General features: G+C 37.0%; 1 protein-coding gene across 4 annotated transcripts in view; it reads right to left on the minus strand.

Annotated features, from left to right (window-relative positions):
- ANKRD28 (ankyrin repeat domain 28) overlaps nucleotides 1-15,091 on the minus strand; it is a 186,865-nt gene that overhangs the window by 37,010 nt on the left and 134,764 nt on the right. For 3 of the 4 annotated variants that reach the window (XM_062214935.1, XM_062214944.1, XM_062214926.1), the window contains 6 exons: nucleotides 11,647-11,725; nucleotides 10,641-10,755; nucleotides 8,973-9,055; nucleotides 7,278-7,341; nucleotides 4,543-4,611; nucleotides 2,468-2,608 (listed from right to left, as the gene is read on the minus strand). In XM_062214935.1, coding sequence (XP_062070919.1) covers nucleotides 2,468-2,608; nucleotides 4,543-4,611; nucleotides 7,278-7,341; nucleotides 8,973-9,055; nucleotides 10,641-10,755; nucleotides 11,647-11,725 — 551 coding nt within the window. Of the gene's footprint in view, nucleotides 1-2,467; nucleotides 2,609-4,542; nucleotides 4,612-7,277; nucleotides 7,342-8,972; nucleotides 9,056-10,636; nucleotides 10,756-11,646; nucleotides 11,726-15,091 lie in introns of those variants that run through there. The other variant, XM_062214950.1, reaches the window with a different exon arrangement.

Genomic DNA, 15,091 nt, shown 5'->3' on the forward strand with positions numbered 1-15,091 from the left:
TGTAGGCACCCCCTCATGAGGCCTCAGTGGGCATGAGAAGTGAATCAGTGGACATAAACCATCTCTCAAAAACAAAAACAAAATAAAAAGAAACAGAGAGCCAAGTTTTTTTATGTTCACAATTTCATTTAATTTTCTACACAACCTCTGATCGATAATCATTTGCCTGGGGGCAGGCATTTGGCACAGCAGTTAAGTTGCTGCTTGTGATGCCCACGTCCCATATAGGAGTGTCTAAGTTTGAGTTCCAGTTCACTTCTGAATCAGCTTCCTGCAAAATTGAGCCACAGGAGGCAGCAAGTGATGACTCAGCACCTGGGCCCCTGCAATCCATGTGGGAGACCCAGATGGATTTCTAGGATCTTGTTTCAGCTAAGCTCAGCCCTGGCTATTGCAGACATTTGGAGAAATGAACCAGATGAAGGAAGACTTCTGTGTATCTCTCTTTGTCTTTTCTCTAACTTTCTTCTGTCTTTCAAAAAAAAAGGAGGGGGGCCAGCATTGCAACATAGTAGGTTAAACATCTGCCTACAGTGCTGGCATCTCATACAGGTGTCCTGGCTGTTCCACTTCTAATCCAGCTCCCTGCTAATGGCCTGGGAAGGCAGTGGAAGGATGGCCCAAGTGCTTGGGTCCCTGCCCGACGTGGGAGACCCAGAACAAGCTCCTGGTTCCAGATCAGCCCAGCTCCGGCTGTTGTAGCCATTTGGAGAATGAATCAGTAGATGGAAGACCTCTCTCTGTGTCTCTCTCTTTTTCTGTCTATAACTCTTCCTCTCAAGTAAAATAAACAAGTCTTTAAAAAAAAAAAAAAAAAGGAAAAAAAAAAAAGAAAATCCTTTAAGAAATTACTTGCTTTGGCTCAAACAGGTACAAAATGGAGGCCCCAAGATTTAAATTGGGGTCTGAGTCCCAAAACTCAGCTCCTTCCAGCACAACAGCCTGCCTAATGTAAATACCAAGACTTCAATGTGTGAGGAGTAAAAGTCTGTAGCCTGCTTGCTAAAAACAGCTTACATTGGGTGAGGACACTAATAATCTAATTCAGTTTAGTACTAGCAGGGAGTAGAAAATGTAAATTGGCTTAAAATGAAACCACAAATTACCAGCACAATAGGCAAACACTGTATTATTCCTTTTTTCTCTTTTTCCATTAGAATTCAGGTTTAATGTAAATGTCTAAGGGCAGGAGGACCCCAGAATAGCTGGGAGAATGGCTAGGGGGTGACCTCTCATTAGATTCAGATCATGAATTGCACCTGGCTACCAGGCTGTGGGGGCAGTGGTGAAGGGTCACAGATGGTGATGAAAATCACTTCAGGTATAACCTATTTTAAGAAAATCTATATATTAAATCCAGAAATTATAAAAGTAAAAAGAGAATAATATGCATATACTTAATCCAAGTTTATCAAAGTATTTTCTGATTTAAAGTCTATTACAAAAATTTTAAAAGCTATTTGCTACTATCCAAAACATACTTTGAATAATTTAATTTCTACCCAAATATCTATATATAACTTCTCTGGTACAAACAAAATCATATATAATGTGGTATACATGAAATTGTACAAAGTATTATAGTCCTGCAAATAGAAAGTATATTTTATAAGTACTTTCAAGATGAGACTTTTAGCCGCAAGTATGACATAACAAAAGGTCACTGAGAAAAGTGGCTTTGAAATCAAGTTAATTGGTTACAGAATTTATACTAAACATTAATATGCCTTCTGAGGATAAAAGTATGTCATAAAAGCCAAAGAAACAATTCTATGTTAAATGCAACCTCCTTGAAGCATATTTTATATAATACCTTTCCCTACAAGCCATTATCTTTCTCAATGACATTTTTATTTTTCACTGTCCTACACACATGAAAATATCATATATACTGATGATTACTTTTCTTTCTTCAATGAGTTTATTTTTTTACAAGAAAAAAATATATTAAAGTACTATAATAGACTGGTAACTGAGTGGATATTACAAAATCGTTTATGCATCACTCATTGTTTTATTCTCATTCATTAGTAGCGAACACTTACTTGCTATTGAACTACCTTTTTAGATGCCAGTTTAACAAGGCTTCCTAGCATTCTGCACACTGAAGCACACCTGAATCCCAATCTCTCCCCAATCTCCCAATGATACTGTCCCTCTCCCTGCTCTCTCCCTTCTCACACGCTATACTCAAGGCTTCAGCCTCTGAGAAGACAGATGGGAAAACACTGAAGTGATATGAAGCTGTTCTTCTCACAGGAAGGGTAAGAATGGACCTTCATCTTTCTGCCACCAGATCAGTCAGTAAGGCAGGCTGCTCAGCAGAATGTAACAACTACGATTTAGGAATAATTAAGAAACCAGTTTACTTCTCAAACTGGAGATTCAGGGAAAAATAATAAACAAAAATTCAAGAAGTGACTATACATCAGAAACAGTGTCCTTCCCTCTCACCACATGTACTTACTTGCCATCCGTGTCTGACGTGGCTGCGTAGTGCAGGGGTGTGCAGCCTCTCTCATCAAGGTCATTCACACTCGCTCCTGATCCCACAAGAGCAAACAGGCACTGGTAATTGCAATTGGCAGCAGCGTAATGCAGTGGAGATCTTTTATGCCCAAATTAATAAAAGAAAGATAAAAGCCAGGGACATGCACTAGTAAACAAGAGCACAGACGACTCTCACTCCACCCAGTTTCCAGTATACATGACCATGAGCCTCAGGCTGCCTCTATCAGACACTAAGTCTCTTGAACACAGAGCTAGAAAGACATAGCAAGATGGCAGAGGCTTTTAAAACAGGAAATGAGACTAACACAATACAACTATTTCAGGGCCCCTACACAAGACCAATCCCATCCCCTTAAACTGATTATAAATAACATTCATATTGTGCTCAAACACTTGAAAATGTTCATTTTAACAAAGCTTCCCCATATTAATAAAGATGTCCCAGAGTACAGCAGTACTGTCATGTGTCAGAAGAGGAATAAAGATAACAGGAAAAAAGAAGCATTAAAAATTTATCAATGACATGACATGGCTGGAGAGTAGAATCCAATTTCTCAAGCAACAAATGCAGTTTTGAAGACTTCACTATCAAAAGAGCTGCTTTAATTTCTAAGTGTGAATGTTTGTAACTCATGTCTTCCTGGTTACGGACGTGAAACAGACTGTTACTAACTTTAGGAGAACTTGAGTTTGGATTACAAAACTATGATGATTCCATGACTTCATTAAGAAAAAATTACACTGAAAAATGAACAGCAAATTTAGTCCTAAGTCTTCATGGTATGTTTCCTAAAACATTTATACAGTAAAATGGTAACAAAACATTACTGTGTCTCACTGGATAATACTAGTACTAGAGTGACTGTTTAAAACAGAAATGCACTGAGCTCTGATTCTTTGAGGACTCCAAACTCAGAATGTGCTTTAGAAGCCTTCAGTGCTACTTGCAATATAGAAAGTTAAAAGTCGAACACAGTAACCAATATGAATGGGATATAAATTATAAAAGTAAATTAGCTTTAAAAATACTGAATTCCAAAGGCAAACAAAGTGATTTTTGATTTTGTGGGCCATTAGTTCCATTAGTATGCTTATGAGAATGAAGATTTTGTTGCTGTTGTTTTACTGATTTCTGACTTCCTATCATACATAATTCTTTCTGCTTCTCTTCTGGTCTCAGCACATGCAAGAAACACATTGACACACTTCCCTTCTGACATACACTCTTTCTTCCCTGTCACAAACTTTCATGTGTACAATTCTCAAACTGTCAACAAACACAGTTTTGTTTATATTGTCATATTTGTCTTTCAAATCAATTCAAACTGCCTTCAGTTCTTTCCTGTATAGTTCTAATGCACTCTGTGTGTCAATTCCTATTTTAACTAACTTAATAAATAATGGTAACTTTAGATACAAAGATCACGAGTATTAGTGAAAATGAGGCTTGCATCTGAATGGTGGGAGTCAGCATTGGCTGACTACAAGGAAACTGTCATGGCACCCGCAGTGGCGTATGTGCATATATTTGAGTGTGAAATTTATATAGAAGAGAAAGGAAAATTATATAGAAGACAAAGGAAAAGGTTATGTTTGTAACCTATTTCCTCCCTCTTACTAGTACTTTGTAACCAGATATGGGAGCAGACTCTCACCAAGGAATGACTTGTAGATAGGAGGACTGTGCTACTACTGTATCCTATGCCCTGTGAGTTTCTTGAAGAACACAGGACCCATGGGGTTTATACCTCTGCGGCTGTAATTACAGGAAAAGATGTGACACCAAGAAGCACAGGACTATATAAGGGGGTAAAGGCTGTGGCTGGGAGCTGGCGGCTGTGGGAAAGACCCAAGTGAAGAAGACGGGATGAGAATGACTAGAAGCTACTGACATTCACTGGGATTCTCATTAAATCACAGCCACAGTGCAAGAGATGCTAACTCATTCAGTGCCTTCTCAGAAGTCAGATCAAACAAGTCATTAAGTAAATAAAGTTAATTAAGCTCAACAGAGGAACTGTAATATCCTACCTCCCAAATTTGTCCTTTTTGTTGAAGTCGGCACCAGTATTCAGCAGAAGGTTTAGGCACTCCAAATTCCTAATCAAGGAGAATATAATTTGAAAACTTAATTGTCAGCGATTTTATAATGAAATTGGTAAGTTTAAATAAGTATAAAAGCATGTTACACTAAATGAGTGAATGTGAATGAAATGGTATCATTTATATTTTATGAAGAATGAAATATTAAAACTCATCTAGAATTTTAAAAGTACATGGAAGAATAAATTAAGAAGCCAGCATTGTAATGCAGCAGGTTGAGCTGCAGCTTTCCGTATCATAGTGCCAATTTGAGTCCAGGCTGCGCCACTTCCAATCCAGCTCCCCACCATGGACCTGGGGAGGCAGCAGAAAGTGGCTCAACTACTTGGGCCTCTGTCACCCATGTGAGAGACATGATGGAATTCCTGGCTCCTGGCTGCAGTCCGGCTCACCCCTGGCTACTGTGGCTATTTGGGGAGGGAACCAGAGGATGGAAGATCTCCTTTTTTCTGTTGCTTTGCCTTTCAAATAAATAAATCTTAAGGGAAAAAAATGACAATGTGCATTTTCCCTGAACTTTTTGAAGCGCCCATGTACCATATTGGCACACTGATAAAAGATAATCAATGAATCATGTTGTCATGTTTAAAAGGAAGATTATGTTTGTAAAAGAGATTCTAAGGAGGTTTAGGGAACAATGTACTTAAAATGGTTTAAATGGAAGTTTTTTAAAAAATATTAACTTAAAATGGGTTTAAAAAAGCAAATCTGAAAACATGATAATGTCCCAAGTCAGCTTTTCCTTATCTTCTTCTAAACTATGATTGTTTACTCAGATGTTACCTTAGTTAAAACTGTAGGAGAGTACATTACACATATGGGTTCTTTTGTAATTTAATCTTTATAAGCCTGAACATGAACTTTTTATATTATAATATAAACTTTAACTGCCCTTAGGTCAGACATTCAAGCCTGTTGTCCCTCTCTCTGTAGGCAAGTTACAGAAACGTTGGTTTAACTGGAGGGTAGGTCTTCTAGTGACTCTGGAAGAACATGGGAGTCAGAAACATGCTCACAATCCCTCCGTACAATTTAGATTGGTTTGCTGGTATTCTTAGTTTAGCAAAGTTGTCCTCTGAAATCACTGGCAATTTTTAAGGAAGTATCACAGGGAATAAAGTTCTTAGGAAATGTCCTTTTTGTGAATCAGGAATGACATCGTGAATGAAATGGTTTATTACAAATCTAAATCATCAGGAGATTAGCAGCATCCTTTTGGAAACCAAGAGTTTTAGATGAAGTTTGTTGTTCAGTCAAACCACGTGTTTGGTATCCCATAGTAGTAGACTATTTAAAACTTAATAAAAAAATCTTTTAATCTCAAATTTTCCACTTCCGATGGCTGGTGCTGTGGTGTAGAAGGGTAAGCCTCTGCCTGCATTGCTGGCATCCCATATGGGTGCCGGTTCAATTCCTGGCTGCTTCACTTCTGATCCAGCTCCCTGCTAATGAGCCTGGGAAAGTAGTGGAAGATAGTCCAAGTCCTTGGGCCCCTGTACCTGTATGGGAGACCTGGAAGAAGCTCCTGGCTCTGGCCTGGTCCAGCCTCAGCCATTGCAGCCATCTGAGGAGTGAACCAGCAGATGGAAGATCGATCGACTGATTCTCTCTCTCTTCTGTTATCTCTGCCTTTTAAATAATAAATAAATAAATCTTCTAAAAAAGAAAAAAAAATTTTTTTTTCCCGACAAGCAGAGTGGACAATGAGAGAGAGAGACAGACAGAGAGAAAGGTCTTCCTTTACCATTGGTTCACCCTCCAATGGCCGCTGCGGCCAGCGCACTGCAGCCGGCGCACCGTGCTGATCCGAAGCCAGGAGCCAGGTGCTTCTCCTGGTCTCCCATGGGGTGCAGGGCCCAAGCACTTGGGCCATCCTCCACTGTACTCTCGGGCCACAGCAGAGAGCTGGACTGGAAGAGGGGCAACCGGGACAGAATCCGGTGCCCGGACAGGGACTAGAACCCAGTGTGCTGGCGCCGCAGGCGGAGGATTAGCCTAGTGAGCCGTGGCGCTGGCCGACAATATGATTTTAAAAATATAGAGCACTATTACCACTGAGAACATTCCTAATATTTTCTCATTACACACACACAAGTATATATGGAAAAATATGTCTGTGTGTGTATGTATACATGGAAATAATTTTTAAATTTTGAGAGACAAAAGACAGCTTCAGTCCTCCGGTTTACTCCCCCAAATGCCTGCAGTGGCTGGGACTGGAGGAGCCTGGAACTCAATCCAGGTCTCCCATGTGGATGGCATCTCTGCCGCCTCGCTGGGTCTTTCTAGGAGCCAGGATTAGAACCCAGGTACTCCAGTGTGGGATGTGGGTATCTTAATCACCAAGCTAAACACTTGCTCCCTAAGATGTATTATATATTTTAATGTGAGAAAAAGGTTTATAATTTTTTTCATTTATCCAGCAATTACTTCTCTCATGGAAGGCAATAATTCCTTTGTAGTTTCATAGTCTCTCCCACTCATAACCTATGACATACTTGGAAGATGCAAATAGCAATTTTTTCTATCTTATACTTTCTTTTCTGAAACTATTCCTGTTATAGTTTTCTACTTTGTGAACAGAAACTAATAAACAATAAAGAGGAAAACTGTCATGAACAGACACTTCATTCTTAAAGAGACAAAGACACGGTTACACATACCCTCCAGCTGCAGCTGCGTGCAGACAGGTCCTGCCAAAATCATCCGGAGTGTCTAGATCAAACCCTGCAAAAACGAATACACCTCCTCTGTATCACACAGCTACTACAGACGTATTGCTTTAAAGTATTATGCTAAGACTCACATCTTCTCCTCCAATACCAAACAAGACTATGAGTGCTAGGTAGGAACAAAATGACTGATGAGAAAAATATATGAATAATGTGCAGTATCACAAAAATATTAGCAATAATGGACTGGGGTTTTGGGCCCAAACTAGAATGCTTGTTTAAAAGTCCAGAGAATACAATGAAATATTATTTGGCAATAAAAGTGAAGTACTGACACAGATACATGGGTGCCCCTTGGGAACACTATGCTACTTGAAAGAAGCCAGTCACAAAGACTACATTTTGGGTGATTCCATTTATATCAGGGATGGGGAATGTATAAGGCCCACGAAATCATCTGGATGGCTCTGCCAAGAAACACAGGCAGGACTTGACATTCAATCAATCTGTATAGCAGGCTAATATTTAAGTTGCTAATTTTGTATGGCCTGTCTATGATGTTATAAATATACAAATGGCCCTTGGCTGAAAAAAGGTTCCCCACTCCTGATTTATATGAACTGTTGAGTACAGGCAAATTTAGAAACAAAAAGTGGATTAACGTTGTGTAGGGCTGGGGAAAGGGGGGTAATAAAACCTAACTGCTAAAGGTGCTTCTTTTACAGGGAGTGGCGATGTTTTAAAACAGATTATAATGATGGTTATGTACTCCCATAAATATATTAGAAATACTGACTTGTACACTTCAAATGGATGACCGGTAGAGTATATGAATTTTAATAGAAATGATAAAAAGTTATAGATATTCTGTTTTCTGTGAGTCTTAAACTAAGAAGAGATTCTAATATTCCCTTTCATGGAAAATGAGCATGTGAATACTTGTGGACACACATACACTTGAAAAAATTAAAACAGAATTAACTCACTTAAAAAATATCATTAAGAAAAACTCAGATGTATCTGTCTCACTCCATAATGTGAATTTTCACTGAAATGTTCTAATTCTTCCAGTACATACGTGAGTGTAAACATACAATTTTTTCAACTTTCTTAACACTATGAGAAATAGAAAACCATTTAAAATCAATTAAGTCTTATTTTATCTTTAGTAATTCTATGCACTTAACAAGGATCATAATTTAGAATATGTAAAGATATTGATCCTATTCTTTTCAAATCACTTATGATTACAGTACTTTAAGCTACTAAGTAGACACTGCATAATTTCACAAACCACAAAGTTATGGTTAAATGGCTTTTAAATAGAAACCAAGACTAGTATGACATTCAAATGAAGATATTTTGCTTCCAGACATATCCAAGACAACTAGCATCAATTAATAGGAGCTGTTCTTGAAGTATTCCACATTCCACTTCCCAATAGAGAAGATCACTAGAAAAAATTAAACATTTCCCAGAACCAAAGAGAAAACTGACTTTCAGAAGAACATAATTATTTTCTGAAACGTTAATGAGTGATCTATACCTGGACCCATCTTGTATATGTAATTCCGGGAAAGTAGGATAAAGAGAGCGTCTTAAAATTTTGAAGGTTTTAGGGAGATGATTAAAAAAAAAAAAAAAAAAAGAAAGAAAGAAAAAAAATTCTATAAAGGTTCAACTCACCTGAAGAAAGAAGTTTCCTGCAGCAATCTGAAAAACCACTTAAGGCTGCCAAATGGAGGGGGAACATTCCATGTATGCCGCGCCTGAAGTTAACATGACAGTACCTTCATTACTACACACACACACACACACACACAAACATGCAATGAAATAAATGACAGACTACGTAGTGAAAGGTAACTGAATCAAATCTCTAATACTCTGGAGAGCAATTTGGCCAAGCCCGGAATTGAAGGTGGGCATAGCTTATTACATAGCTATTTTTAACAAGCAGGTTTTAAACCTTAGCACTCCTGTCATTACGGACTTCATTGAGCGAGGCTCTCCTGTGCATACAGGATATTCTGCAGCATTACTCGGCTCTACACACAGGATATCAACAATGCCTTCCTTTATAAATTATGGCAATCAAAAAAATGTGTGTACATTTGCTGATGGAACAAAACTCACTCCCATGAAACAACTCCCAACTGAAAAGCACTGCAATATGGCAACATATTCCAGAATGTTCACTGAAGTAATTCTGTAATAGTGAAAAATCAGAAGCAACTCCTGTTTGTAAATGGGAATGAATTTATAGTGAAATCTTTATTCCATGAAATGGATGAGCCAGAGCTTGGAGAGGTGAGAAAAAGTCCCAAATTTATACTTCCCTGGCTAAACATTAAGTTAACATAGAAACATTTTTAGGGGCTGGTATTGTGGCATAGTGGGTAAAGCTGCCGCCTGTGACACTGGCATGCTGTAAGGACACCAGTTCATGTCCTGGCTGCTCCACTTCCCATTCAGCTTGCTCCTTGCTAATGGCTTGGGAAAAGCAGCAGAAGATGGTCTGAGTACTTGGGCCCCTGCCACCTACCTGGGGAACCCAGCTGAAGCTCTTGGCTCCTGGCTTTAGCCATTTGGGGAGGCAACCAGGGGGTGGAAAACTTCTTTCTGTGTGTTACTCTCTCATTCTGAATTTTAAATAAATAAATAAATCTTTAAAAAAAAAAAAAGCTTTTTGAAGTTGTAAAGATATGCACAGTAGCATATCATTTAATGAAAGCATGAAAGGTTTAAAATTTGTTAATGAATACATATAAACGTGATATAAGTATAAAAATATACAGGTGTGACCAACGTTGGTTTCAGTAGGTGTTTCCTTTGGACAGTATATACAGGAGGATCTATCTTTCAAACATTTACATGGAAAGTTAAACACGTAAAATAAATAAAAGGGATTTGTTCTGATCAAATTGGGGGAAAAGGATTCTTTGTAGTAGTAATCATGGCATCCCTGAGCTCCACATGGTATGGTTTGAAAACTATTATTTACAAATAGTATTTAGATGATGAGGAAAAGTGTTTGGTATGTGCAACACTTTTTGTCTTTCAAGTACTCCTAGATCAAAAATAGATAACAAAAATTAAAAGCTGCATACTGTTTACTCATGTGAGAGAGAACTGGCGTAAAATATGTAAAAATATTTTATGCTGGTTACCAAATGAAATCATATTTAAACATACTAATCTACTATAATGTCAATATGAAATGAAAAAGGTTCAAAAATTAGTACAATATTGAGGACAAAATCCACATTTCCACCTGCACCTTCTAGAAAAATGCAATCCACTCGCTTTTATATTTCTCTGTGACAGCTATCGACACCTTGAAGTGCCACTTACTTTGCAGTGTCAGCACCACTTGTAATCAGAGTGTTGATGAGTAGCTCATGGCCATACCGTGCTGCTATGTGCAAAGGGGTGTTTCCATTCTTATCCTCACAGTCAATTACAGCTCCTGCAATAAGGATGTACTGTCAGACACTCAACTACATCCTGATCAAGTCAAGCCTAGGATGCAGAAAGTGATAAACAATGATGTTCAAGCACAAACTAATTCTAACTAGATTCCATTCAGATCATATTTACAGATTGAAAGCAATTCTGTGAACTGAGCCTAAGATTTTAACACATTTTAAATTGACAAAGGATTGTAGGGTCCAGTAAGTTTGCAAACCAATTCATTAAAACAAAATTAGACAAACTTCTTTATAGCAAAAATCTGTGGAACATTAATGTGCATACTTTGTACATCAATAAGACCGCACATAGTGCTTTGAAATTATTTAGTCATGAATTTATTCCTGGTTTCCCCTGCAAAACCGCAGCCTCTATTAACTTGAGGACTACTAACAATTCCTGGGAACAGGGATAGGGAAATACCGATTTAAGTGTTTAACACAGCTAAAAGTTCTTTACATCTAAAAGTTAGTTTGTCTAGTACTAATTCAAGCATAAAAGAAAGCAAGTTCAGAAAAGAAGCTAAAATTCTACAGATCATGCAAAAAATATTCAAAACGGACAAATGATAAAATGCAATAGAGTACATGTGTTAATATGGAGTACAAACTGGCAGAAAGAGCTTTCTAAGCAGCAGCACTGGGAAAAGAGTCAACACTAACGGCAAGAGAAACAGTGCTTATAATTCAGGGGAAACAAAACAAAAATAAAAAATTATAAAATTTAATTAATTATAAAAGATGCATACACAAATATTATAATCTAATATTTGATTTTCGTGAATGTGAAATCAAATATTAAAAATATACAGACTGCTATTCAGTACCATTTATTTTGTGGATGTTTTTACTACATTTAAGAAATAAAAACAAACAGAAATACTTTTTACCACTCTGGATAATGGTTTGTGATCTGGAGAATCTACCGTGGAGGGCAGTCATGTGCAGTGGGGTTTTCCCATCTTTACTCTGAAATAATGGAACAAAATACTTTTAAAATTCCTCCGTTATACCCACAAGATAAATCATATAACCATTCATTTTATTTTGAATATCCTCCTTTATCTTTACTTTCTGTGATTTACTCAGGCATTTAGCTGGACTATGGTGATAAAATATTCTGAAGTATTACAGCAAGTGGATTAAAAGGCACAAATACAAAAACAAAAGACAAAAACCAAAACAACAACAACAACAAAAACTTATGCCCACAGTTTTAAAAAGCTCTGTGTGGTATGTAGGTTATAAACTTTGCATCGTTTTTTTTTTTTTTGGACAGAGTGGACAGTGAGAGAGAGAGACAGAGAGATGTATCATTCTATTTAATGTGTGGGGCAGCTGAAGTACAAGGAGATTCTATGATTCAACAAAGGTCATTAACCACGAATGGTACTGCTAAGAAGTACTTTCCAGTCTCAGACACACAATTTGACACTGTTCCAGTGCTTTTGATCCCCAAAAACCTTGAATCTCCCTCCTTCCTAGTCATCCAAGGAAAACTGAGTATTACTCAATTTTGGCCAGTATAATTCACTTAAAAACTATATGTATCTATTTATAGATATATTTATTTGTAATAAATATTACTATTTTATTTAATTATTTAAAATAAGTCAGACTGGTTGTGCATATGTATATTCCACCTAGAGATTCTAAAGGAGTGCTAAATATAAAGACAAACAACCCTCAAGACAGATGATGTTTTTATTCCTTAAAATCTTTTGGTTAATCAAACCATGTTTGTGAACAACACAAACAAAATGAAGTGTTTTGCAGCTCCTAACCCCCTAGTAATATTCAGCACCACTTCTGTGTATGAAATGTGACTACCGTCTAAATTTATACTAACAATGTACAACGCCAATCTCTTTAAGAAATCAGCATGTCGCTAAAATGGAGTATTAGAGCAACATTGTAAATACCTAGTTAGGTATTTGATTCCATGTTTTCATGAGTATTTTGAGTAAACAAGCCATCCAACAGGCAAGGAATCTTACAGAATTCCTAATCTGGAGGCTAGTGTGAGGAAGGCAGGGAGGAGGAAGAGAGGATGTGTGCACGCATGGGCTCCGGAGTCAGAGCAGCCTGAATATGGACTTCAGCTCTGACACTGAACACAAGCAAGGATGCCCACTGTCTTGAAGCCTACAATTCCTCAACTGAAAATCAGCATATTATCTATACTTCATAGATAGAATAATCTTTTGAGAAAAGTCCCTATCACACACCAGAACCTTTGTAACAGACTGCCATTTTATTTAACAAAAAGCACAAAAGCATTTTAACAAAAAGATTCTGGTTTTGTCTTTTCAAAATGTTCCCCAAAGGATGCACCTTCATTTTCAAGGTTTATCTTTTACCTAGAGTTATTTTTAAAGATATAACACAAAAAAAGACAAACTGGCTGAAAAAACATGAATCCACACAAAGACGACATTTAGAAAATGTAACTTTAGTTAACATTTATATTAGTTATTGAATTCTCACATCACATGAGATAGATATCCATCATTTCTGTTTTATAAATGTGGAAACTTAGGCCCTGGTGTTCAAGAATTTAACTAGATCATCTCATAGCTAATAAGGAGTGGAGTGCGTCATTATGACACCATACGTGGCGGTGAGTTAAGATTTTTTACTGTCTACATAATGATCATATAAAGTACTCTAAGTTTACTAAAGAAAAAAAGTGATTGTGATTACTAACTGCAAAGTCTACCTCAAGACATGGTAAGAGGGAGGACATGTTCATTTCTCTCTGAATCGCAGAAACAACATGGAGATTTCTTTGAATCACCTCAAATTATTTTAGAATCAGATTAGGAGTTTTAAGCAAAATTAAAAAAAATCTACTAAAATTCTAAGAGTTGGTTTCACAAATAGCCAAAAGCAGTACAATAAAAACATCACACCTTTCACATTACACTTTTTAAGACTTATTTATTTATTTAAAAGGCAGAACTACAGAGAGAGAGAGGAACAGACACACAGAGACCTTCCATCTGTTAGTTCCTCTGCAAATAGTCTCAAAGGCCAGGGGTGGGTCAGGCCAAAGTGAGGAGCCTGAAACTCCATCCGGGTCTCCCTTGTGGATGGCAAGAGTCCAAGCACTTGGGCCATCGTCTGCTACTTTTTCCCCAGACACATTAGCAGGGAGCTGGCTCAGAGATGGAGCAGCTGAGACTCCAATTGGTGCTTACATGGGATGCCAGCGTCACAGGCAGAGGCTTAAAGCTGCTGCACCACAATGCTGGCCCCTCACATTATTTTTTTAGGTTTAAATTTTAAATCAAGTATTTTATTTAGCTGACTAAAATTTGTTCTTAAAGAACACCGTTGGCAGGAAAAGATGTGCATGTAAATGAAACAATCAAATACAGCAAGACCCATGTTAACCAAAGTTATAAAGACCAAGTCTATGCTGTCTTTTAATCTGTAATCATTTTACCTTTATAACCAACATAAACCTTAGAAACTGAATTATCACACACTTAACTTCACAGTCCAATTTTTGACTTCTAAAAACTTAATCAAGGGCAGAAGCAACAAAGCAGAGAATGGGGTAGGAGGAAAAGATGAAACAAAGAGAAAGAAAATGGTATTTTTAAGGACAATTATGTATTTGTTATACCATAGGATAAGTGGTAAATGTCATGAATCTGGTCCACTAGCCAGTCTATAACTCGATAAAATACCAATTTGAAAAATATGCATATAGGAAATACAGTTTTCAGTAATGAATAAACATTGTTGTTGGTTGAAAACTCATATCAACAATATCTGTGGAATATTTGAGCTGGAAGAGACCCTAGAAGTTACCAACATGGGAAACCTGTTTCAATGAACCTTGGTAATAAACCAATTAATTCAACAACTGCGTATCAATGGGATGTCATATATCCTTAGGTAAAATTAAGGTAAATTTAATGAAATTTACTTCCAAACCAATACTGTAAGCTGTTGTTCTCAAATCTGCTTAAATCTACTTAGACACATCTTAATCCCTTGGCCAAAAAATTGTCTTGTTATGTATGAAATCCACCAGTGAATTTTTCTAAATCACTAAGGAGGTTATTTCAAATAGGACTTGAGCATTTTACTGTAAGGGAATCTCTCTTTAGTACTGATTCTCAATTCTAAATTTCAAAATAAAATATAGACTAAAACAATTACAGGTATTTGTGATAGAGATAACAACACCAATCAAGGGACTTATCATAAAATTATATTAAATATTCACACATCTAACGGAAGTATATAAAATAGAAAGCCCAACTTTTATCCTTTAAAGAGAGTAACATATAAAGATGCATAATAAAATGGGATTAGCTAATG

The sequence above is a fragment of the Lepus europaeus genome, chromosome 2, assembly GCF_033115175.1.
Source record: "Lepus europaeus isolate LE1 chromosome 2, mLepTim1.pri, whole genome shotgun sequence".
NCBI lineage: Eukaryota > Metazoa > Chordata > Mammalia > Lagomorpha > Leporidae > Lepus > Lepus europaeus.